General features: G+C 36.9%; 1 protein-coding gene across 1 annotated transcript in view; it reads right to left on the bottom strand.

Moving 5' to 3' along the window:
• Nucleotides 1-7,112: 7,112 nt before the first annotated feature.
• CDC5L (cell division cycle 5 like) overlaps nt 7,113-24,175 on the bottom strand; it is a 49,295-nt gene continuing 32,232 nt past the window's right edge. The window contains exons 14-16 of the mRNA XM_068558405.1: nt 22,778-22,975; nt 9,784-9,996; nt 7,113-9,011 (exon numbers count right to left, since the gene is read on the bottom strand). Of these exons, the coding sequence (XP_068414506.1) occupies nt 8,907-9,011; nt 9,784-9,996; nt 22,778-22,975 (516 nt within the window). The 3' untranslated portion in view covers nt 7,113-8,906. The remainder of the gene's footprint in view (nt 9,012-9,783; nt 9,997-22,777; nt 22,976-24,175) is intronic.

The raw sequence follows: 24,175 nt of genomic DNA, 5'->3' as shown, positions 1-24,175 counted from the left end.
TTATTAAAGGCAAGAACAAAATACTTGATTACCATCAAAGCAAGAGCGGAAAATAAAACCACACAGGTGACTGGGAAAATAATTCCACACAAGAGTCTGTAAGTCATGATGCTCCCAAGTCCCACCCTCTAGTTCCATTCCCCTTCCTTCTGAAAAATGACAGATTCTGCAGGGTAAATGCCCCCAAATCCCTCTAGTTTAGTGCCTACTCCCATCTGCAGCCTCATCACTGCTAAGATCCCCACCTTCCCTGTGAGCTCAATTCTCCAAAGTGCAATCCTGTAAGTACTCAAAGGCAGTTCATTCACATGGGCTCCTCCTAACTCACCAGAGAAGCAGCTTGCTCCTGCCACCCCAATGCCAAATTAAACATGGCTGTCATTCCCCTTCCACAAGATCTTATGAACCAAGCCTGAACTCTGGGGGCAGACACTGGACACGTCTATGGATATTAAAAACTTCTAGATTTCTCAAGAAAGCACGCAAATCCTAAATCTGAACAGGTTTTCTTGACCTCTCCTTCCTCAGGTAAAGAGGTTTGTTTGTTTTGTTTTGTTTTGTTTTTTAATTCGGCCACGCAGCTTTCGGGATCTTAGTTCCCCAACCAGGGATCAAACCCAGGGCCCAGCAGTGAAAGCAACGAGTACTAACCACTGGACCGCCAGGGAATTCCCTCAGGTAAAGAGTTTTAAACACAAAACTACAGTTGGCAAACCTGACCTTTTTTATGGGTGGGCAGGAAGTTCTCCTTGGAGTAATCAAATAACCATCACCCACATATTTTGAACAGTTCTGCTCTCAGTTAGATATTAAGTTTCTTTGCAAGGGCTACTCTGGAAGCAGAGAGTAAATTATACGTTTAATCTTCCAATTAACCCATCATACACCTCCTAGAGGCTAGCCGCATGCAGCGTTTTTAAAATCTGGTCCAACTTCTGTTTTTTAGCCACTTCATTACAGCAGGACAGTCTTTGAGTACATTCAGCCAAACGTTCTCAGTGGAAGAGAGGGGCAGGGGCAGAACATCAAGCGACGTTTGGTGGAAAGCAGGATGACAACTGCTTTTCCATGAATTCAGTTTCAAAGGTTACCGGTACAAGATATACTCCCAAGATGTAGAAAGAACCTCCATAATTATTCATGAAATCAAAAAGGTGGATTCATGTGTTCCAATAAAATTTTGTTTACAAAAACAGGCATGGGCCATAGTCTGCTTTAAATCAAGCCTCAAAGGATTAAACTGATCTGCAAGTAAATTAACTACCTGCTAGAATAAAGCCCAATATAAAGAAAACAAAAGCCAGCAATGTAACATTAACAATGTATACCATCCTTTGTAGGTACTAGACCTACAAAGAACTGGAAAATGACCTTCTGAGAGAAAAATCAGTCAATAGAAACAGACCCAGAAATGACAAATGATGGAATTAGCAGATAAGGACATTTAAAAAGCTATTATAGCAAACTATTACATATAAAATGGATGGACAAGGTCCTACTGTATGGCACAGGGAACTATATTCAATGTCTTCGGATAAAGCATAATGAAAAGAATTTTTAAAAAAAAGTGTGTATATATATATATACGTACATGTATAACTGAGTCACTTTGCTGTACAGCAGAAATCAACATAACATTGTAAATCAACTATACTCCAATAAAAAAATAAAAATAATAAATTAATGATGCATTTTCCAATCCAAAAAAAAAGCTATTATAAACTTTAAATGGAGTATAAACTACAATAATATTGAATCACTATGCTGTACACCTGAAACTAATATTGTAAATCAACTATACTTCAATAAGAATTGTATATATTAAAAAATTAAAAATAAAAAGCTATTGTAAACATGCTCTTTATGCTCAAGAATGTAAAGGAAAATACAAATACTGTTAGAGAAATGATGTAAAAAAGAACACACTGGAACTGCTAAAGACAAATGAAATATCTGAAATGAAAATTTCACTGGAAAGGAATAATGAAAAATAGATACTGCAGAAAAAAAAGATCAGTGAACTTGAAAGACTGCAGTAGGATTTATGCAAGATGTGGAACAGAGGAGAAAAGGAATAATAAGTTTTTAAAAGAAGAGAGCCTCAGTGACATGTGGAATATCAAGCAGTCTTAAGAGACATGCCTACCACATGATAAAACCCACCGTAACTGTAAGGATAGAGAGGTCAAAAGTAAAAGGACAGAAAAAGATGCATACTGACATAGTATCAGATAAAGCAGGCTTCAGGACAAAAAATGTTGCCAGATATAAAGGACATTTCACAATGACAAAAGGGACAATTCAACAAGAAGACACAATAATCCTAAACGTGAGTGCAGACAATAACAAAACTCCTAAATGGAAAAAGCAAAAACTGACAGAACTAAAAGGAGACATATAGGCAAATCCACAACTATAGTTGGTGATTTCACCGTATCTCTCTCAGCAACTTACAGAACAAGTGGAGAGAAAAAAGCAACTAAGTATATAGGAAACTTGAGCTCCACCAATCAATGTGACCTAACTGGCATTTATAGAACATTACAGCCTGCAGAATACACATTATTTTCAAGTGAACAAGGAGCATTCACCCAAACAGACCATATGGTAGACCATAAAACAAATTTCAATAAATCTAAAAGGATTGAAATCATCCAGAGTATATTCTCAAACCACAGTGGAATTAAATTAATTAAATTAAATCAATAACAAAAAAATTAGAACAGTGTTTGGCAGTAGAAATACAATGCAAGCCACACACGTAATTTTAAATTTTCTACTAGCCACATTTTAAAAAGTAAAAACAGGTGAACTAATTCTAATAATGTTTTATTTAACCCACTATATCAAAAATATTCTCATTTCAACATGTAAGCAATATTTAAAAATTGAGATATTTTACATTTTTTCCATACTAAGTCTTCAAAATCCAGAAAGTTACTTAGAGCACAACTCGATTTAAACCAGGCACATCTCAAGTACTCAACAGTCACATGTGGCTAGTGGCTACTAGACAGTGCAACTCTACATAGTAGTTTAACAAATATGTTAGAGCTGGTAATTTTAACACCCATCTATAAGAAGTTATTGCATTTTTCCCCCTGAAAGGAAAAAATCTTGCCTTGAGACAGACTTTTGAAATATTTAGACCTATCTTAAAAAACGTTAACACATCAATCATCGAGGTTACCAATTTGTCTTCAGACTTTTACTCCCTTTTTTCACTCACCCACTATCCCAGCGGGCAAAACACTTCCCAATTTTATCCATCGTTCTCAAATTTAGCTACCACTCATTCCATGAATACCTGTTGGCTACTTCAGGGTTCTCCTGTTCTTACGTCTGTCAGATGCCCCATTGCCTCCCTTTTATTTTTCCTGCACAGACACGAAAGCACACAGGTCCTGTGCCTGTTTGTGGTTTATCCCCACCCCCTCATATTTCGGAGTCCATGGGGATAGCTTGTTGTCTAGTTCTTATAAGTGCTGTCCAGGGGTTTTTAGTTGCTACATTTTTATGTAGGGAGTAAGAAAATTGAAAAATCTAAAAGATATTCCATCCAGCACCATCATTCCAGAATTTGATTTTCTAAACATATGCATGTATGACTGATAAAACTAAAAATTTTAAAAGAGAGAATATCGTCTGCACTCCCCTCCTTGGCTTTATTTCTGACTCCAAATGTGGAATAAAGGGGACACAAACGATACTGCCGTGTGATACTAGAGTTGTGACCTATAAACATTCCTCCTTTACCAGTGACACATTATTAGGCGCTCTCAGCAGAAGGGCACTGGAGGGGCACTACAAGTGGAAGGGGCTTCACTCCCGGTTCCGGTGGTTTTCCTTCTTGCTCCTAATGCATCCTTGTCAGCATGTGGCTTTCTTGCCAGCGGGAGGTTCTCTGCCAGCAGCACACTCTCTCCGGAATTTTGCTGGCACCTCATGAAGCACCTTTCCTCCAAGGGTCACAGGCACCCCAGCAAGTGACTTCCTAGCGAGTTTCCCTGACACCCTGCCTGCCACCTTAAACTGTGGCACCTCAGCAAACTTCTCCATCCAGTGGGCCACACCACACTGTCTTCAATGAGACCTGAATATCAGCCTTGGGGGAGGAGAGAAAGGGCTCTTTCAAGTTTGTTCCTTCCTTCAGGACTCTCTCAGTCTACAAGTAGTGGCTGCTCCCTACATCTGCTATTCAGGTGTTTAGAGATGTCTGCCCCTCTTAGTGGTTAATCCCCTGCTACCTAGTTAATAATTCTTCATAGTGAACCTTCCCTGTTCAAATTACTGGTATTTCTTTCTCCTGAATGGATCCTGAACCTTAAACGATAACACAAATCATCTGTAAAATTTACAAGAGGATGTATTTTTTTTTTTGAGGATGTGTATTTTCTAAATCACTAAGAAAATTAAAACCAGGAAAATACAGTCCATTTAGGAAATGAGAGAAATCAGTGAGAAAGCATAAAACATAATCACAGAAGACCAAAGTGAGTAATTAACATAAAAGCAAATGGATTAGACTCCCTATTAAAATGCAAAGACCCTCCAAATGGGTTGAAATATAAAATCCAACATGACACACTGTTTAAGAGACAACTAGAAATTATATGAAAGTTAAAAGTAAGAGGATAGATAGTTTATCAAGCAAATACAAACAAAAAAGAGGAGAAATATTCTAATATCAAAAACAGTAAAATTTGAGGCAAAAAGCATAAATAGGAGATAAAGAGTAACTTTAGACTAGTTAAGTCTTCCTTATGAATTGTACCTAACAGACACAAGTATTTATATACTAAGTAACAGAATCAAAATATACAAAGCAAAAGCTAGACAGACAAGATGAAATTGAGAGAAATAACTATAATAGGAGACTCTAAGACAATACTATTACTCTATGGTAGTTTATTAAAAAAAAAGAAAACAAAAATTGAATTAAAGTGGCTGAATAGATACACATTCACCTCTATCCCACACAAATTGAATAAACTTTCATTTAAAACACCCATAGAACACTCTTAAAAAATGCTAGGCCCCCAAACCGCAATAAATTCTTAAAAACAGAAACCACGTAAGCCATATTTTCTTTCAAGGTAAAAATGCTACAAGTACCAAAAAATGAAAAAAAAAAAAAAAAAATAGGCCAACCACACAGGAATTCTTAAATACTCTTAGTTACTGAACCAAAAACTTAAGACACAAAAATAAACTACTAAAACAAGACACATTAACATAGCTGGGATGTGAACATATTTGAAATCAGAGATAACCAAAAACCTTCAATGTATTCAACTGTATACAAACAAAAAGTATCAGACTCAAAAAGGTACAGGGAAAAAAATCTAGAGCAAACAAAGGAAATAATAAACATAAAATGAGAAAGTAATACATTTTAAAACAAAATCACAATTGATAAATCCACAGTTTTCTTTTTTTTAAGGGAAAAAAAGATACCTTTAGCAAGTCTAATCAAGGGGGAAAAAAATGGTAGAACTAAGATAAATTTCTTACAACTTAGAAGTAGCAAGCTTAATAGAAAAGAGACTTTTTTATTCTCTATTAAAATTATACAATGTTAAATCTCAAAAAAATGAGAAGTTTTCTGGAAAAGTATAAATTTAGTAAATAATAAACACAAAAGGAGATATACATTTTAAAACAAAAAATTTTAAAGTTACTTAAACTTAAAAAAACATAACATACTAATAGCACAAAAGAAACTGGTAGTTATCAAAAATTTATTTCCTAAAAGGAGTCTGAACTCAAAAGTTTTATAAGCATGGTCCTTCAATTCTTCATGGAACAAATCACTCCCATGCTATAATATAACTGCTATATTAACTATTATATATAACTACAGAAAAATATATACAGTTATCCTATTCACTTTATAGAGCTAGCAAAACCCCTATGTCAAAACTTGGACGATAGCCCAAAAGACCAAACACACTCATGTAAAAAAGCAGTTTTCCTAAATAAAATATTAGCAAATCAAATTCTATAGTAGCAATAGGGCAGTCACATTTTACGAGAAATGGATTCCAAAGGACATCCCATGTTTCAAAACTAATTTTCCCAGGAAAATAAATGTAGATAGAGGATGCATGGTTGGAGAGCGTAAGTCTACAATCACTGTAGTGTATTTTTTTCTTTGAGGCTACTTTTTCTTATCTCATCATTATTTCTAATATTGATAATCTCAAAGAGAGCTCTCACTCATAGTGGTGGTTTCTTTTGGCTCTTTATCACATTTAATTTCTGCCCCAAATTTACTGAAACTTGAACGAGCTTTTGAACACTAGTTTGTATACCACCACTGAATGAACGCCTGTAAGAGAATACAATAAAGGTGAATGTTAAAACAGCCACCCAAATTGCTCTCAGAGGGTGTTGGTAAAGAACCCCGAGGCATTACAGGACACTGACAAAGGATGGCATATCTGTTTATCAGTTAAAGCTGCACTGCTAAAAGGCAAAATCATGAGCAGTTTACAATTGCAGAAAGACTGCCAGTTTCAAAATGATGAAATTCTTGGTCATTTTTTAGGATATGGGTATGTGCATTACTTCAAATTTCAAAAACAAAGTGACTCTTTATTAATATTATTTGATCAGCTATTTTTAAACCTTATAACTCAAGTCTACATACAAAGCAAGTAAACTGTAAATCTTTAAAAAAATTTTTTTTTTAACTAACTGACCTGATTGCAGGAATTCAAAGATGGTTTGATGTTGGAAAATCTATTAAAGCATCATCAACAAATCAAATGAAAAAAAAAAGAAAAAACCAAAAAAAAAAAAATACGATCATCTCAATGGATACCCAAAAAGTGTATCTGACAAAGTTCCAGAGCCACTTCTAATTCAAATTCTTTAAAATCTAAAAATAGAGGGTATTTCCTTTCTAGATAAAGAATACCTGATTCAAAACAGCCAACCTATAGGTAAAACACACCCATTAAAATGAGAAATAAAACAAGAATGTCCACTATCACCATCGTCATTATTTAACATTTCAGCCAACAAAACATGCAATAAAAATTAAATAAAACTATTAGAAGAAACATTATCATTAACCAAAGATCAAAGTATTTCCTAAAAATACATGTGAAATTACTGAAAAAAGTACTAGAATTAAGTGACTAGATACCTGGAAAACATAAATTTATTTATAAAGACTACAAATGAGACTACAGAATTATTACTGCTCAAATTCTTCCAACCTGTCTCCATCAGGACTGGCTCTATCCTAGTTTGAGTCGCTATTGTTGTTTGCCTGGATTACTGCATCAGGCTCCTACATTAACTGGCTTCCCTACCTTCAGCCTGGTGAGACATAACAGTATAGCCACAGGATAAATCTGATAGTGTCATTCCTTTGCTAAAATCTTCTCACAGCTTCCCATCATACGACAGCTTCCTATATGGCCCTATCCAACCAGGACTCATACAAATGCCATTGCTGACGCTCTAATCACACTGTCTTCCTTTCTGCTCCTCAAATACACCGAAGCGGCTTTGTGCTAGTTCTTCACTCTGTCGGCACTGCTCTTCCCTGAACCTCACAAGGATGGCTCCTTCTAAGATGCCAACTACATCTCCTCAGAGAGCTCTCTGATCATCCAACCTACAGCAGCCACCCAGGTACTATCTCTCATCACCCTATTTTAATTCCCTCCACTAAATCTAAAGTTCACGATCTGATACTTTTCCCTGTATGTTTGGTATTCCTCCCACTAATGTCACCTACATGGGAGCAAGAACTTTGTCTTAATAACTGTTCATCTCCAAAACTTAAATAAGTGCCTGGTGCATAAGAAGAGTCGCTCTTCTTCCCTGAATTTTCATTGTCTATCATTCTCAATAGACTGTAAACTCCACAAAACAGGAACCCTGCCTATTTTAGTCACTGTTCTATCTCCAGGACTCAGACACTGGCTATACAGTCAATAAACATCTGACGAATGAATGAGTCCCTCCATCCCCTCCCTTTAATTCCTAGCAGTCTAAGATTAAGCAAACTTTCTGGTGAGTCCAACATATTACTGGCTTACACTGAACTGTAGCCAACTAACGATTCCATATGAATTGTTATAAAGTTAGATCTTCCCACCTCTACGCATTCCCCAAATTCTACACTTGTGTGACTGACTTGTTTAGATAAACAAGGAGCTTTAATAAAGTTTGATAGTACTGTTAAAATTAATCTTTAAAATGCCTTCGTCAAAAAAATGTTTACAAGAAAATAACAGGTCAAGAAATGTTAAATCTTTTGAGTCCTAATCCATGAACTGTGTAAGTAGCTGGGCAGAGAAGAGACCTTCCTAAAGTTAAACTGAAAAAAACACTGAGGTATTAAAAAGTTAATCTATCTTGTCAACGTATAGAGAAATGACCATCCTATGCAAAAACAGTCAAAACTAACAAAGCCACAAAAGGATTGCCTCTTAAGGATTTAAATTAAGATACTGGATCGCCATTTTGATCACCCGAGAGTTACTCATTAAATATGACACAGAGTACATATTTGCTGGTTTGTGGGCACTCTAAGAATCTAATTACTTCAAACAAAAGGCTACATTCTCAATTTTTTATATTTTGTTTTTATTCGAGAGTTTACTCCAGGCAGTTTAAAATCAGGCTTTTAAAATTAAAGGCCAAAACTAAAAAAAATCTGCAAATATGACACTTCTAAAAGAATGACCGTCTTAATAATTTAAACCCTAAAATGTCCTGTGGAGTTACAAAGTCTTCATACATAAATGTGTAAGATCGATATCATTTAAAATAAACAACTGAAAAACCACAGATGGTGGGCAAATTTGTCAATGAAGATAAACATCAGTATCAGCCTTCCAGGGTATGAACACCAGCAATTAATTCATCTTGTGAGAGAATATGCTTCAGAATTTGGCCTTTAAAGTCTCTTTCTCCAGCAGCAAATCAGCGTATCTATGCTGAAGTTCCTTTTCTCTTTCCTGTTGTCGTTGAACATCTTCTTTTAGACACTTGAAGAAACAAAACCATTAAATAATTTTTTCATATGTAAGCACACTGAAAATTAAAAATATCTTATGGTACTTTATCATCTTACAAACAGCTGAGTTAAGTCAACACTTTCAAGAGGTAAGTATTCCCCAAAGAGAAACAAAAATAGTAACTACTTCTGCTATAAAACCAGTCCTGTGGCCATTCTTTGATATGGTCATACAACTACCATCTTGTTATAAAACCTCTGCTGCTATCTCAAATAAACAAGCCATTATTGTCCTATCGATACCCACAAATGCACTTAAATAAGCCCTGGCTGCCCTTTATCTGGGCAGGGGCTATCATGCACACTTGGCAAATAAAGTTAAACCAAATCTGGCCAAAGGAACTTGATGCTCTGGGATGACTAGCTACTGATATATTCCCAGCATCCTAAATTACAAAACAAAAAGACACTGGTTTAATGTACCTCAGAGAGCTATATGAATGGGACGCAATTAAGTTTCAGGGGAAAAAATCACAAGGGTTACTTATTCCATTTCACAGTGCATCTATATACAAAACAAAAAATTAGTACAGGAAAAGCCTGTGTATCCAAAACTGGCCTGGTCTATCCACCTACACACAGGCAATTCTAGACTAGAAAGTCAAAAACTTTAGGCTCTCACTGAAAAAAAGCCAGTCAATGTCAACTGCAAAAGATAGCCTGAACAGGAAAGGAAAAGAAGAAAGCCCTGATTATTCTTTGGAGCTCTCTTTCTAAGCAATGCTGCAAGCCAATAACGTTACCTCTAGCCTCCGGGGAATAGCAGAATCTTCATGTTTCTTGAGTTCTTCAAAAGTGCGTAACTCCAAGTAAGCCTGCTCAATTTGGTCCCATAAGTCATTCAACTGTTTCATGAGCCCCATTGCACGAGACTGGTAACCCCCAAGCAAAATTTTCATCTTCTTTTCCATCTTTGCAGCTCTCTTGGCTTCTGTCGTCATGTGACCCCTGTTTATCTGGGGGTCGGGGAAGATCACATCAGCACACATGAGAAAAGCAGGCTAAATAACAGGACTAAAAAGGCACAACTGGTCATCTACTACCTCAAAGCAAAAGTACATTAGAGGCAATCTCTATCAAATTACCCATGACATTTTTCACAGAACTAGAACAAATAATCCTAAAATTTATATGGAACCATAAAAGACCCAAAATTGCCAAAGCAACCCTCAGGAAAAAGAACAAAGCAGGAGGCATAACCCTCTCAGACTTCGGACAATACTACAAAGCTACAGTAATCAAAACAGCATGGGGGCTTCCCCGGTGGCGTAGTGGTTAAGAATCCACCTGCCAATGCAGGGGACATGGGTTCAAGCCCTGATCTGGGAAGATTCCCACATGCCACAGAGCAACTAAGCCTGTACGCCACAACTACTGAGCCTGCACTCTAGAGCCCACAAGCCACAGCTACTGAAGCCCACATGCCTAGAGCCCGTGCTCCGCAACAAGAGAAACCACCGCAAGGAGAAGCCTGCACACCACAACAAAGAGTAGCCTCCACTCGCAGCAACTAGAGAAAAGCCTGCATGCAGCAACAAAGACCCAACGCAGCCAAAAATAAATAAATAAATAAATAAATAAAAAACAGCATGGTATTGGCACAAAAAACACACACATGGATCAATGGAACAGAACAGAGAGCCCAGAAATAAACCCACACACTCACAGTCAATTACTCTTTGACAAAGGAGGCAAGAACATACAATGGGGAAAAGATAGTCTCTTCAGCAAGTGGTGTTGGGAAAGTTGGACAGCCGCATGTAAATGAATGAAGTTAGAACACACCCTCACACCATAATAAACTCAAAATGGCTTAAAGACTTAAATATAAGACATGACACCATAAAACTCATAGAAGAGAACATAGGCAAAACATTCTCTGACATAAATTATACCAATGTTTTCTTAGGTCAGTCTCCCAAGTCAATAGAAACAAAAGCAAAAATAAACAAAGGGGACCAAATCAAACTTACAAGCTTTTGCTCAGCAAAGGAAACCATAAACAAAACGAAAAGACAACCTACTTGCAAATGATGCGACTGACAAGGGCTTAATTTCCAAAATATACAAACAGCTCATATAACTCAATAACAAAAAAACAAACAACCCAATCAAAACATGGGCAGAAGACCTAAATAGACATTTCTCCAAAGAAGACATAGAGATGGCCAATAGGCACATGAAAAGATGCTCATCATCACTAATTATCAGAGAAATGCAAATCAAAACTCTACCTCACACTGGTCAAAATGGCCATCATTAAAAAGTCTACAAATAACAAATGCTGAAGAGGGTGTAGAGAAAAGAGAACCCTCCTACACTGCTGGTGGGAATATAAACTGGTGCAGCCACTATGGAAAACAGTATGGAGATTCTTCAAAAATCTAAAAATAGTTTCCATATGATCCAGCAATCCCACTCATATCTGGACAAAACTATAATTCAAAAAGAGGCATGCAGCCCTATGTTCACAGCAGCACAATCCACAATAGCTAAGACATGCAAACGACCTAAATGTCCACTGACAGATGAATGGATAAAGAAGATGTGGTACATATATACAATGGAATACTACTCAGCCATAAAAAAGAGTGAAATAATGCCATCTGCAGCAACATGGATGGACCTAGAGATTATCATATTAAGTGAAGTAAGTCAGAAAGAGAAAGACAGATACCATATGAGATCACGTACATATATGTGGAATCTAAAATATGACACAAGTGAACTTACCTACAAAACAGACACACAGACATACAGAACAGACTTGTGGTTGCCAAGGGTGGGCGGCGGGGGAGGGAGGGATGGACTGCAAGTTTGGGATTAGCAGATGCAAACTATTATATATAGAATGGATAAACAACAATGTCCTACTGTATATCACAAGGAACTATATTCAGTATCCTATGATAAATCATAATGGGAAAGAAAAAAAAATACATTAGAGTTTCTTATACTTCAACTACCTTAATACAAAATTAGGCTCAAGGGCTTCCCTGGTGGTACAGTGGTTAAGAGTCTGCCTGCCAATGCAGGGGACACGGGTTCGAGCGCTGGTTGGGGAAGATCCCACATGTCACGGAGCAACTAAGCCCGTGCGCCACAACTACTGAGCCTGAGCTCTAGAGCCCGGGAGCCACGACTACTGAAGCCCATGTGCCACAACTACTGAAGCCCATGTGCCACAACTACTGAAGCCCGTGCGCCTAGAGCTCCACAACAAGAGAAGCCACCACAATGAGAAGCCCGCGCACCGCAAGGAAGAGTAGCCCCCGCTCACTGCAACTACAGAAAGCCCACGCACAGCAACAAAGACCCAACACAGCCAAAAATAAATAAATAAATAAATTGAAAAAAAACAAAACAAAACAAAATTAGGCTTAAGAAGGGCTTCTCCTGCACTTGAACAGTTTTACAGGTTAGTCCCAAATAAATTATTCATAATAACGTCACCCATGATTCAATCTCAAAGAAGGCTTGAATTTCACAGTATGGGGAAAACTAACCTTTACCTCCAAAAATAACGTTTGCCATCATTAATCTGCAACAACTTTGACTGACAGCAATGCATCTTCACCATCTATATCTCAAAAATGCACTTCTATATATTATACATCGAGCACATTTTTAATAACTGAATAATATCCAATCAATGTACCAAAGCTGTGATCAAAACATAACCCCTTCAAAGTACAAAATTACTAGATTATTTTTATAAGGTTATAATCCTAAATTTGGCATAAAACCAAATAAATGAAAGAGAATATCACATTTGGTAACAAAAAAAAAGTTATAATTTTTGAGGAGCAAAAAGACACCATAAAATTAAGAGAAATGACAGTTTTCCTATTAAATATGTATACTGAGCACAAGTGGGCTGCCTCCTCAGATGAGTCTAAAATTAGGTGAAAAGAATTTAAAATGTATAAACTCACAAGAGAACTGGAGAGGGACAGTTAGCAGAAGGTTTCAACAAAACTCTAGAGCTGATGCAGAAGGGCAGAGAAAGCCCCAGCTTAGAGGGTCCAAGGAGAGACAGCTGAGAAGGGAGGAGATGTGGGATGCAGAATCCCATTAGCATAACGCCTTCTCCAGGTGTACATTCTACGTCCCACAATGTTATCACTTCATCATGACCTGCAAATGCTTGTTTCCAACATACAACACTTAAAATTGTGAGGTCAAAGCCTTAGGGATAATTATTAAATCTCTGTTAATTTCTTTGTGTCTATCTGTTCCTCCCCCACCCCCCTCCAAACTGATTCCATCAAGTGACTTCTATAAGCAATCAAAACTAAGTAGTTTCAGGATAATATATACCCAAATGATACTCTGTACTTCATAATAACGTAACTGAGAGCACCCTGTAACAAGGGAGACAGTGTGACAATTTTTTTCCTGAAATACTCAATGTGGCGGTGGGGGGGAGATAAGCACAAATGGTCCCATGGGAAAATATTGTCAAATACAAAATATTGATAAGAAAGCTGTTCACAGGATTTTTTTTAAATATTTAGGAACAACATAATCACCAAAAGACATATATAGCTTTCCAAGATAACAACTTTGAAACATGCACTTCAATGCATTACGTCTGATTTTAAAACAAACATGTCAATCTCAATGCCTTTTTTTTTTTAGAATATGTAAGAACACCAAGAAACACAGTGTTCCCCATAATATAAAGTACACTTCTACTAGAAAAGTAGTACTTCATACCTATCCATCTCCAGCTTACTTTACTGAAGTCAAAGTCAAATAAGTCTAGGGCAGAGGGGATGGCAGGGAAGGGACACGTTGCATGTGCGCCTTAAGAACATGAGATGGATCTAAAATTAATTTACATAAAGCTCTTTTAAAACAATTCCTATCTTCAGCATTTTATAAAAGTTAATAAGCTTTTATTCCTCTGCAAAGCACTTGAAGACTAAATCCATGAATAAATAATGTCCTTTATAAAAGAGCCATTTTCCTCTAACAGATAACAAATCAAAGTGAGTTCCACAGCAATGATCTGTCTTCTAAGAGTCAGGAAATACTGGGCCAAGTCAGCAGCACAGTGGAGTGGAGAAGTGAGTCACTCTGTCTACACAGCACGGCCACCCAGCTGTTTTGAGTTGATGTAGGTTATTTAACCTCTGCATTTCCTTTTCTCCATCAGTAAAATGGCAGTCATTGCTAAAAGTTACTATGAACCCTAAGATAATGTACAGAAAAGCCCTTAGCCACCCAGTAAGTGACATAAAGTTAAGCAGTCAACAAATGTTAGCTCTGATTACAATTATTATAGGTACTACGAGTTTAACCATTTTGCTCTCCTCTCTAACGGACCAAGGGACTATGGATGATGACACTTTAAAACCCTCCTTTAAATTCCGACTTCAATTTTAAAAATGATGGCGATCCCCTTCCTGGGACTAAAGCAAGGAAAAACAGCTGTTCCTTCTTGTAAGTGAGCAGTTTGCCTCTTGAGGACCACCACACCAAGTAACCGGTACTGGAGCACATTTTTTTAAGCCAATGCTGTTCAACCCCAGCTAACCTTTAGAATTAACCGTACAGCTTTTAAAGTCTACCAGTGCTGTAAACCCAGAGACCCTTATTTCAATGGTCTCAGACGACTGTATTTTTAAAGCCCCCAGATGATTCTAATAGGCAATAAGGATGGAGAATCCTGTTTCAGCCACTGTCATTACAGAAGCTATGTGTCAGCTGTTTTCTTTTAACTAGACCTACCAAAAAGTCCTCATTCCCAATAAAAAGTGAACTAAATCCATAAGTTAGTTGCATCAAGTTCCTTATACTATAATTCAGCATGTTCCAAGAATACCAACATTAGATATTCTAATCACATGTGGATTCGAATACACGTTCCAAAAACCTTAACAGCACAGAATTTCAAATTAATACATACTTTTTTAAATTAGTCATACAAATTATCATTTTTATTGGTTAAGATAATTCAGTTAGCTATACACTGCACTCCATGGAAATCCAATTTCCAATTTGGTATAACATCATAATACGCTCAGAAAGTGTTTAATTAGTCATCAAGGCACATTTAGTATGACTGGTACCTTGTATCTGGGAGTTACCTCACCTCACACAGCTGAGTCATTTATTATTCCCAAAACACCAAAGATTTAAAAACTGCAAAGTTGCTAATGCCAACAATTTTATTAATGCCAACAATTTTATTTAATTTAGCTCAAGCTTTATTAACATCTTCTGGCTCAAATATTGTGCTAAGATTCCAAGCAAATATGGTAATAAATTATACCAAAAAATTAAAGTACAAAAAAAAATCAAATAGCTATATAAGTTAGTATAAAAATATAAAGAAGAAATGGAATCCAGCTTTTAATATTCAATTTTAGCTTACTTATCTTACATCTGCCATCTGATCGTTAAAACGTAAAGGAAGATATCTGCACACAGTACTTTGTAAAATGCTCAACCTATGACTGCTCGATACATTTTAGGAGGAAAATAAACTAACCTATAACGTCTGGCCTTTTCCTAGCCAATAAATCTCAAGCATGAAACGCACATGCATGTATGGAACAGAACCACCTTAAATCAGCCCCAACTCCCCCGCCCCACATTCATACACAGAAACAACATTAAAGTCCAACAGAGTATAAAAACTTATTGTTTAAAATATGCAGAATTGAGAAGAACCAGACTCAGGTTTAATCAGATTAATATTTCTAAGCCCTTTTAAAAACTACAATTAAGCATCAGCAACTGCCCTGCAGGACAACTTATTTTGAACAAAACAGTATTGGCTTAAGGAGCTTGCACTGCCTCTTACAGCTGATTTACCAAAAGTTCTTCGAAAAAATGATTTTCAAACCACTGCATTTATAGCTGATTTACCAAAAGTTGTCAAAATCATTTTTTTCAAATCCTTAACTGCACTTAGAGATATACTTTAAAGTCTTCTTAAAACATCTAACAAAGTTAGTAATGGAATTAGGATTAAATACTTTGTTCACGTGTCACCAGACAAGCCTCCCAAATATGATTATAATGGAAGTTTGTGCTTAAATATGTATCAGCACAAAATTTCTAATAATCTTAAATGAAGTTCACTATAACTATTAGGATTTTAAAGCAGGGCAACACTTGATATAATTAAAGCTGACTACATCCAAAATAAAAGCATAAAGTTCAAGAGGAGATGAATGAGAATATATCTAATACAAACGTGTAGGGGGACCAAGCTGACGAATTTCATGCATCATAATTCTGTTTTACGATATGATGTCTGAAATTTGTTTCAAACAGTGGGAGAGGGAGAATAACATGAAATAAGAGTGGCTGTCATAGCTGGGTGATAACACGTGAGGACTCATTACACTAGTCGACTTTGGCTTGTATTTGAAAATTCCCATAATAAAAGGTTTTTTAAAATTCAAATTCAGGGCTTCCCTGGTGGCGCAGTGGTTGAGAATCTGCCTGCCAATGCAGGGGACACGGGTTTGAGCCCTGGTCTGGGAAGATCCCACATGCCACGGAGCAACTGGGCCCGTGAGCCGCAATTACTGAGCCTGCGCGTCTGGAGCCTGTGCTCCGCAACAAGAGAGGCCGCGACAGTGAGAGGCCCGCGCACCGCGATGAAGAGTGGCCCCCGCTTGCCGCAACTGGAGAAAGCCCTCGCACAGAAACGAAGACCCAACACAGCCATAAATAAATAAAGTAATTAATTAATTTTTTTAAAAAAATTCAAATTCAATATCTACTCTAAAGGATAACTATTTTGTTAAGACCATACACCACAAACTATGAAACATCAGTACAATGAAACATAAGGGAGACATTAAAATTTATGTCAACTACTTCAACATACCAAAATGTACATATGAAATGTTAAAATCCACAATTATGTAAAATTCATTTATATTAAACAAAATCTGAGCCTTTAAGTATTACTCAAACCTCTCTCCTAAAATTGACCCATGTCTCATATTTCAGACATTCATCAAAATTCAGAGAACAAAAAACTTACCCAGCCTGTTATTCAAGGTGAATAACTTGATAAATATCAATTTAATCTAATTTAGCTAACACTAAGAATGATATGAATCTAAGAAACATGGGAGAGAACTCCTACTCACTAAAACTTGCCAACTGCCAGGCACACAGTATCTCATTTAATCTTACATTATCTCAAACTCTCACTTCCATGAGACTAAAAAACTATTACACACCCAAATTTTACAGGTAAGAAAATTTGAGACCCAGAGAGGTAAGTAACTTGCTCTAGGCCACGGAGTCACTAAGAGATGAAGCTATGCAGTTGTGTCCCACTTGAAAGTCCAACACATTAGGCTACACCACAGCTAATACACCAGATGTCCTCCTTGCCTCAGCCCCTGAAATGCAAACATGCCTGAAGAAAGTCAAGTTGTGGGGCTAAATGGCTTAATGTCACCAGACAGTTCACTGAAAAACAAATTATTCTAGACACACATAAACAAGATCTCAATTAATGAATTTGCCCATCGTTCCTTCCCTGATTTAGACATTAACCTGTACATAGGCCACTTATAAGAATTTTGTTTGACACTGGAGAAAAGCATTTCCCCCGCTTATATTTTTTAATTCCTAATTCTTTTATTCTTAACAAGCTGTAAGACTACAGGAAAACAAACATCTCAGAAATTCTTATGGGCAAAAAAGGTTATTTGACAACTTTTTAAGAAGTTGGGCAGAATGTAACTAGAATAATTATTTACAGATTTCACCAAAGCTAATCCTTTGCAACAGACTTTAAAAAGAGAGCAAGTGATGTTTTTTTTTTAATGATACTTACAATATTATACTATTAAATGATCCCAATTTAGTTTTAAAGGCCTTCCTCCTTTCACCCACACATAAATATGTGTAGATGCTCATATATTCATCTTTTTCTATCATATTTAATCTTATACATACACACACCGCAAGATGTTTAAGGTGATTACATTTGAATGGTAGGCTTTTCTCTTTATTTTTTTTTTATTTGAAATTTTCTACAAAGTACAGGTATTATTTTTAGGGAAAAAAAAAAGCCTACAAATGTTATTTTTTAAATGCATAGAAGAGAAACTGTCTAAAAAAGACTGGCCAGAGACCAATGGAAAACTGATGGTCCCCAGGAGATGAATCAGTGGAACCATAAGTGTTTCCTCGGGTCATTACAAAAGGGGGCTGTATGGGACTTATAAAAGTGTAATTGTTACTTTCAAACTCACTAAGTTTGTTAAGGTTACTAAGCTTAAGTAATTCCAAAGTAAACACATAATCCTTGGGTCTCCATACTGTCTTCAGTTAAAGTCTGTTACACTGAGGTTCAGAAACATTAAGAGCATCCCTTACTGAAATTCTTGCTTGGGGACCCAGAATATAACCTTATACCACTAGAAAAACAGGTTTCAGGATACCTAAAATAAATATAGTTAATGGCAGCTCCACTTCCTAGTCCATCATTCCACAATATGATCCTATAGCAGTAAAGATGTGGTTCAGCCACCAAAATGTTTGCAAACAAGAGACCACGAGTGACTCTCCTTTAATCTCTATACTGTTCACTAGCATTAAGTTTTAGCAGTGAACCATCTCTATATTGATGAGATGCAGGTCCAATTTAGTGATTATTGTCAGCATCTATCAGTTAGCAACCATCAGATTGCATCCCTGCAAAGCAAGCTAAGCAATAAGGCAAAACCTTACTAAACACATCTCCAAGAACAGTAATGTACCAATAAAGCAATGCCGAGAGCATTTTACATTTGCGTAAGTTAGGAAATGAAACTCATAAACTGCACGAAACAAATTCAACTCAACATTGAGGCATAACAAAAGCAACACAGTTTTATCATAGGAGATCTCTGGTCCAGCTCCCAGAGTTCTTAGTAGAAACAACCAAGAAATCTGTTAATGCCTTTAAGGGCCATGGCAGAGAGCAGAACTTAAGAATGAGAGCATTCCAGAGTACTGGGGACTTGTCTCCTGCCACCACATGCCACCCCACACACACCCACAAGGGAACATAAGCGCAAACCTGCTGAGATACAACATATAATCCCTCCACCCCGAACTGCCCACCAACTTAATCCCTACCCTAAGTTTTCACTCTTTAAAGTATTAAGGGAATTTTTTTCCTGTGTAAAAATATCTAACTTTATAATGAAAGTCACTGAGAAAATGAGATCCATTGTGCAGCCAATTTTGCTGAAATATAACCATTCCGTAAAGTCAGGGGTCCCCAAAAAGAGTTCTACAAATACACTGAGAAGGATTTTAAATGTGTTATCTGTGTTCTTTAAGTTACTTTATTTCCAAGAAGTCAATGTTACATAGTATTTCTTGACTAAATTGACTGTGCCAGTAAAATACAGGGAGAAGTATTACCCCTGGACCTAGTTTCCACCTCTAAGGAAAGCCTTTCCATTTTTACAGCTAACATGACAAAATCTGCTTTTCAGCCAAACTTCCTCAACACAGCAGTTTAGATACTATTTCAAATACTATTAAATTTAATGGCAGGCCTAAATTCAGACTTCTCATTTCACTTTTGCACCTACTGGAAATTATTTCACTCAAAATAATTATGTCTTCAGACGATTTCCTATTTCCACTTAAAGTGGAAACAAATTAGAACACTTCAAATTCTATTTGCACTTCCCAAATACAGTAATGACTCATTTATCTGGCATCGGAAAATGAGGTTCTTCTCCATTTATCTGGAAAACCCTTAACGTGAAGTCCACAAGAGCAAAGAGCTCATCTGCCTCGTTCCCTGCTATATCCCCAGGGCCTAGTACAGGGGCTGGCACAGAGTAGATGCTCAGTTAACATTCACTAAATGTGTGATTAAATAAAGTACTAAAGCTTTTTACTTTTAACCACTTGATGAAAATTTTTCTAGTTATAGCCATCCCTCTTTTTCTGTTTTTTTAAAAACATAACACTGAACAGAAGTTAAGCTTTTCTTATTAACTGCGGTATCACTATAAAGAGCAATCACTCTACCCGCCTACCATATACCCATAATACCCTAAAAGCTATTCAAATAACAGGGCTTTTTGCTGCCATATTTAAATGGCCTCAACATGCTATGTTTTTATAACTTTTCCTTTTCTGATATTAGGTGTCATTTCTGTTTGCAGCTGCTGCCTTATTTTACACACAAATGTCTGGTAAGGTCCTGAAATTAATTCTACCTCCCAAGCAGAATAAAATACATGGACTTGGTTACAATTCAGAAGTCTTTCCCACTTACTTCTGACCTGCAACTACACTGATTCTATTTATTTAACAGATTCCTTGTACCACCCACAACATTCTACATAAAATCTGAGATGGTTCTACTAGTTTTAAATGAGTATCTTAAGGATTTTCGGTTAAGTTCTAAGTTTCAAATATTAATCAGGAGTAATGGCTCAAAGACTAGCTCCAATATAAACCTCGGGGCATATTTTTTTAATCCATTTAGGAGACACCAACCACGACAAAGCTGGATTTCATCTTGCTTGATACGCTGTGATAGGGCCATAATTTAGATTCACTGTTCCAGAGTTCATGGCAGCAAAACTCAAACACACTGGCAGCCATGGTGTACTGTGCTTGCACAGCAAGGCATACCTCCCTGAACCTAAGAGTGGAAGGATAATTTAAGTACAGCCTTTAGTTTATATAATACAACTGGAGTTCCTTCCCCACAACAAACTTTGAATAATGTTTATAATTTAGCAATCAACTGAAATGATGAAAGAATTACAATTGAAATAAAATATTTATGTATTTCAAACCAGGAGAATTGTGTCTTCAAAAACTAAAATAAGCTAAGACAAACCTAGTTCTGAATTAGGGAATGAATACAAATAAAATGGGGGACTTGTTTATTTGGGTTTTTGAGTCTCTTTTCTTCTTTTTAAAGATTTAATAACTTTCGTTTGAAATAAGCATAGTTTACTAAATTAAAGGATTTGATTACGTGTTCTTTAAAAGTAACTAGTTGGGTAAACATTAAAGCAAGTTATCCAGGAGTCAAGAAAAGAAAAATTCCTTCAGACCGTTTTATGAATATTCTTCCAAAATCACCAATCCTTCAGCAAAAATAGTTCAACGGAAGATTTCAGTTCCTGGTACTGAACTGAACAAAGAGAACCACATGTTTTTAATGGTTGCTTATAAACAACCCAAATAAATCTCCAAAAGAACAGCAGTGGTTCTCTCTGTATTTTTCCCTTCAAAACTCACAAGACCAATTCAACACAGAAATAAAAATTACTGTACTTTATGGCACCACTCACTTTGTGACACATTTATTTGCTGTCATGAAAGTTAGTGCCTCAACAAAGTAAATGAGATTTAGGGAAAAACTTTTTTTTATATTTTAAGCAGCACAAAATGTCCTTACCACTTGAGGAAGAAAGAGTTTACCCACCTCAAATGAGATTTTCAAACTAAGTGAGAGACCTAAGTATTTATGTATAAGTGTTACAGGAAGCTTTCCAAATAGCTTTCCAATCAATTATGATACTGACCTTAGATCAGAATTACACTGCTAACTACCACTTTTAAGAAATGAAGCCTCCATAACAGAAAATATAACTTAAATTTAACCACTGATGTTCTTTTTACTTTCCCTGACTTTGTGAATTAAAACACAGAGCAACAGCACACCCTGCTGGAAGTTAGTAACACAGCTAGAGTAACCAGCAGCACTGGATTGCTAAAATTTCAGCCCAGATGAGAATTACTTCAGAAAGTCTGATTTCCCACTAAATGATAAAAGATGTGCACAGGCATTACCATTAGGGTCTATACATGTGACCTTAAAGGTAAAATCAAAAATGTTAATTTTAATAGGATATCGCTTTTTCCAGTTCATTTCCCTAGCCCCACGCAGCCCCAAACACCCCTAAGTGATTTTACTATTTTTTTATTTTAACCCCAAATAAAAATATTTCCAAATCTACTTTCTGCAGAGAAATTGGTAATCACATAAGCGGAATTTGAGGCCACTTTGATTGCCTGAAGCACCCCTTTCTCCTTCCCATCCCAAGATATGCTGGCCTCAGAAACATCCCTGAAGACCACCATTAAGAATTCACAAGGCAGCCTAGCGGTCTGTGAACCACAATTTACATACCATTGGCAAAATGCATACACAGATTCTGGAATTCAAAACATGCAGACTATATTAAGAGACCACATGCCATGAAACTCCCATCTAGTACGTTTCAACATTTTCATAGACATGAAAAATCACGGAAGCCATTGTCTGGATAATCCAGCTCAGTGCTCTCTCTGTAACAAACTGACAGGAATCCGAGGATGAGCAGAAAGGTACCAAAGTTCTGTAAGTGTGCCCTTCTGGCTACAGAAAGAAAGCTCCCTGGTACACTGAGATCCCCCCTAGAGAAAACTGCATTGCTCTTCTAGCACTGCTCTACACTCTTCTGAGTGACCAGTGTTCACTTCTTGGCTCTTTGCCCCCACATCTAAAAGGTTCTGATTGACCTGTGGTCAACTTGGAGGGCACTCTTCATCACGAAGGCCAGCAGTTCTGAAAAACCAATGAAGAAGGCCAAGGAAGATAAAACACTTCAGTGTAGTTTTTCCTCAAGAAATTCGAAAACAATTACCTTAGATCTATTTTTCTGAAGTTGTCTCCAGTGGTATTATCTGGTTCATTATTTCAATCAAAGTACATTTAAATTAGAATTTTAAAAGGATACCAACCTCAAGCCTCTTTTCCAGTGACTCAATTCTGTCCTTTTTGCTAGCTAGGTTGGCCCGTGTGTAGCGACTCTGCCCAGGAAGATATAAAACTTGACTGTAGCATTCTTCCCACACCTGGTTATAAGCTTCACTTGAGAGTTCTCCGTGGCTCATACCTTGTTTTACCACTTCCATCTCCTGTACCAGAACATCCTGGGCCTGTTCACAATAATAGTAACAATAAGCTTGAGTACTAGAGATACTTGCCATCAACAAAAAGCTTTAAAAGACTAGTTTTTACTCCTCTGGGCAAAGACAATGAGCTCTGGTTAACTGTTTTTTTTGGAAGGGGGTTATAATACCTAAGCAAAATGAATTAAGAAGCCTAGAAGTCAATGCAGGTTGATCTGAAAAGCCAAGCATCCATTATCATCCCTGATAATGTAAACGTCCTTTGCCTTCACTCATTGTAATAGCAGCTACCATTTCTCAGATACCTACTATGTGCCAGGAACTGAACTGAGAAGTTTTACCTACTTTATCTCCAAACAGCACACCACCCTTACAAAGCAGTCAACGTTAACCTCACTTTAAAGTTGATGAAACTAAGGCTTAGCGAGGTTAAACCACTTGTTCAAAAATACAACACTAGTAAGCGGACAAGGCAAGGTCACACCCAAGCCAATGCTTGGGCACCAACACGTGCGGGTGCTCCTCCCACTCTACCATCCCCCGCTACACTCTGGACTTCCCAGTATGGTGAAGGGGAAGTAGGCGTTTTTTTGACACCTGCCTTTTTTCTCATCTGAAAGAATGTCCCTGCCATTGCCAGAGAATAAGACTGGAGGCACAAATCAAATAATGATGGGTCATAGACCAGCTTCTGTTCACTAGAAAAGATACGGTTTAAGATGACAGAATGAGGATGGAGCTGGACAAGCGTGGGCTCCAATCACAGATTTAGCATTTAAGTAGCTATCTGAACTTGCTGAACTTCTGTGAGCCCATTTCTCATCTGTAGAGTGGAGATAATACCTAACATGTTTGTTATGAGAATTAAGTGATACAGTATACACAAAGAGCCAGCCCAACACCAGACACACAGACTCCATGAACATACCACATGAACTTTTTCCAGCCCTTTGCTTCATGGCTCATGAAAAACTGACAATTACTTTTTGTGCTTTATAGAAAGCTTTCAATCACTCCAGGAACATCAGAAAATAAACACAGGCCAAAATACATAAAGTCAAGATAAATAACCAGCATATGAAAAAATTTAAACAAAAAAATGGAAAATCAAGTCTCTAGAAGATAAGGAATAGATACTTTTAAACAATACCTCTTAGGGGAAATAATGGAAACAAACCAATTTTAACACACTTAATGAAAATCAGGCACTGTATCATCAGAGAAATG

This window comes from Eschrichtius robustus, chromosome 12 (genome assembly GCF_028021215.1).
Source record: "Eschrichtius robustus isolate mEscRob2 chromosome 12, mEscRob2.pri, whole genome shotgun sequence".
Classification (NCBI taxonomy): Eukaryota; Metazoa; Chordata; class Mammalia; order Artiodactyla; family Eschrichtiidae; genus Eschrichtius; species Eschrichtius robustus.
This window is presented reverse-complemented; position numbering and strand designations above follow the sequence as displayed.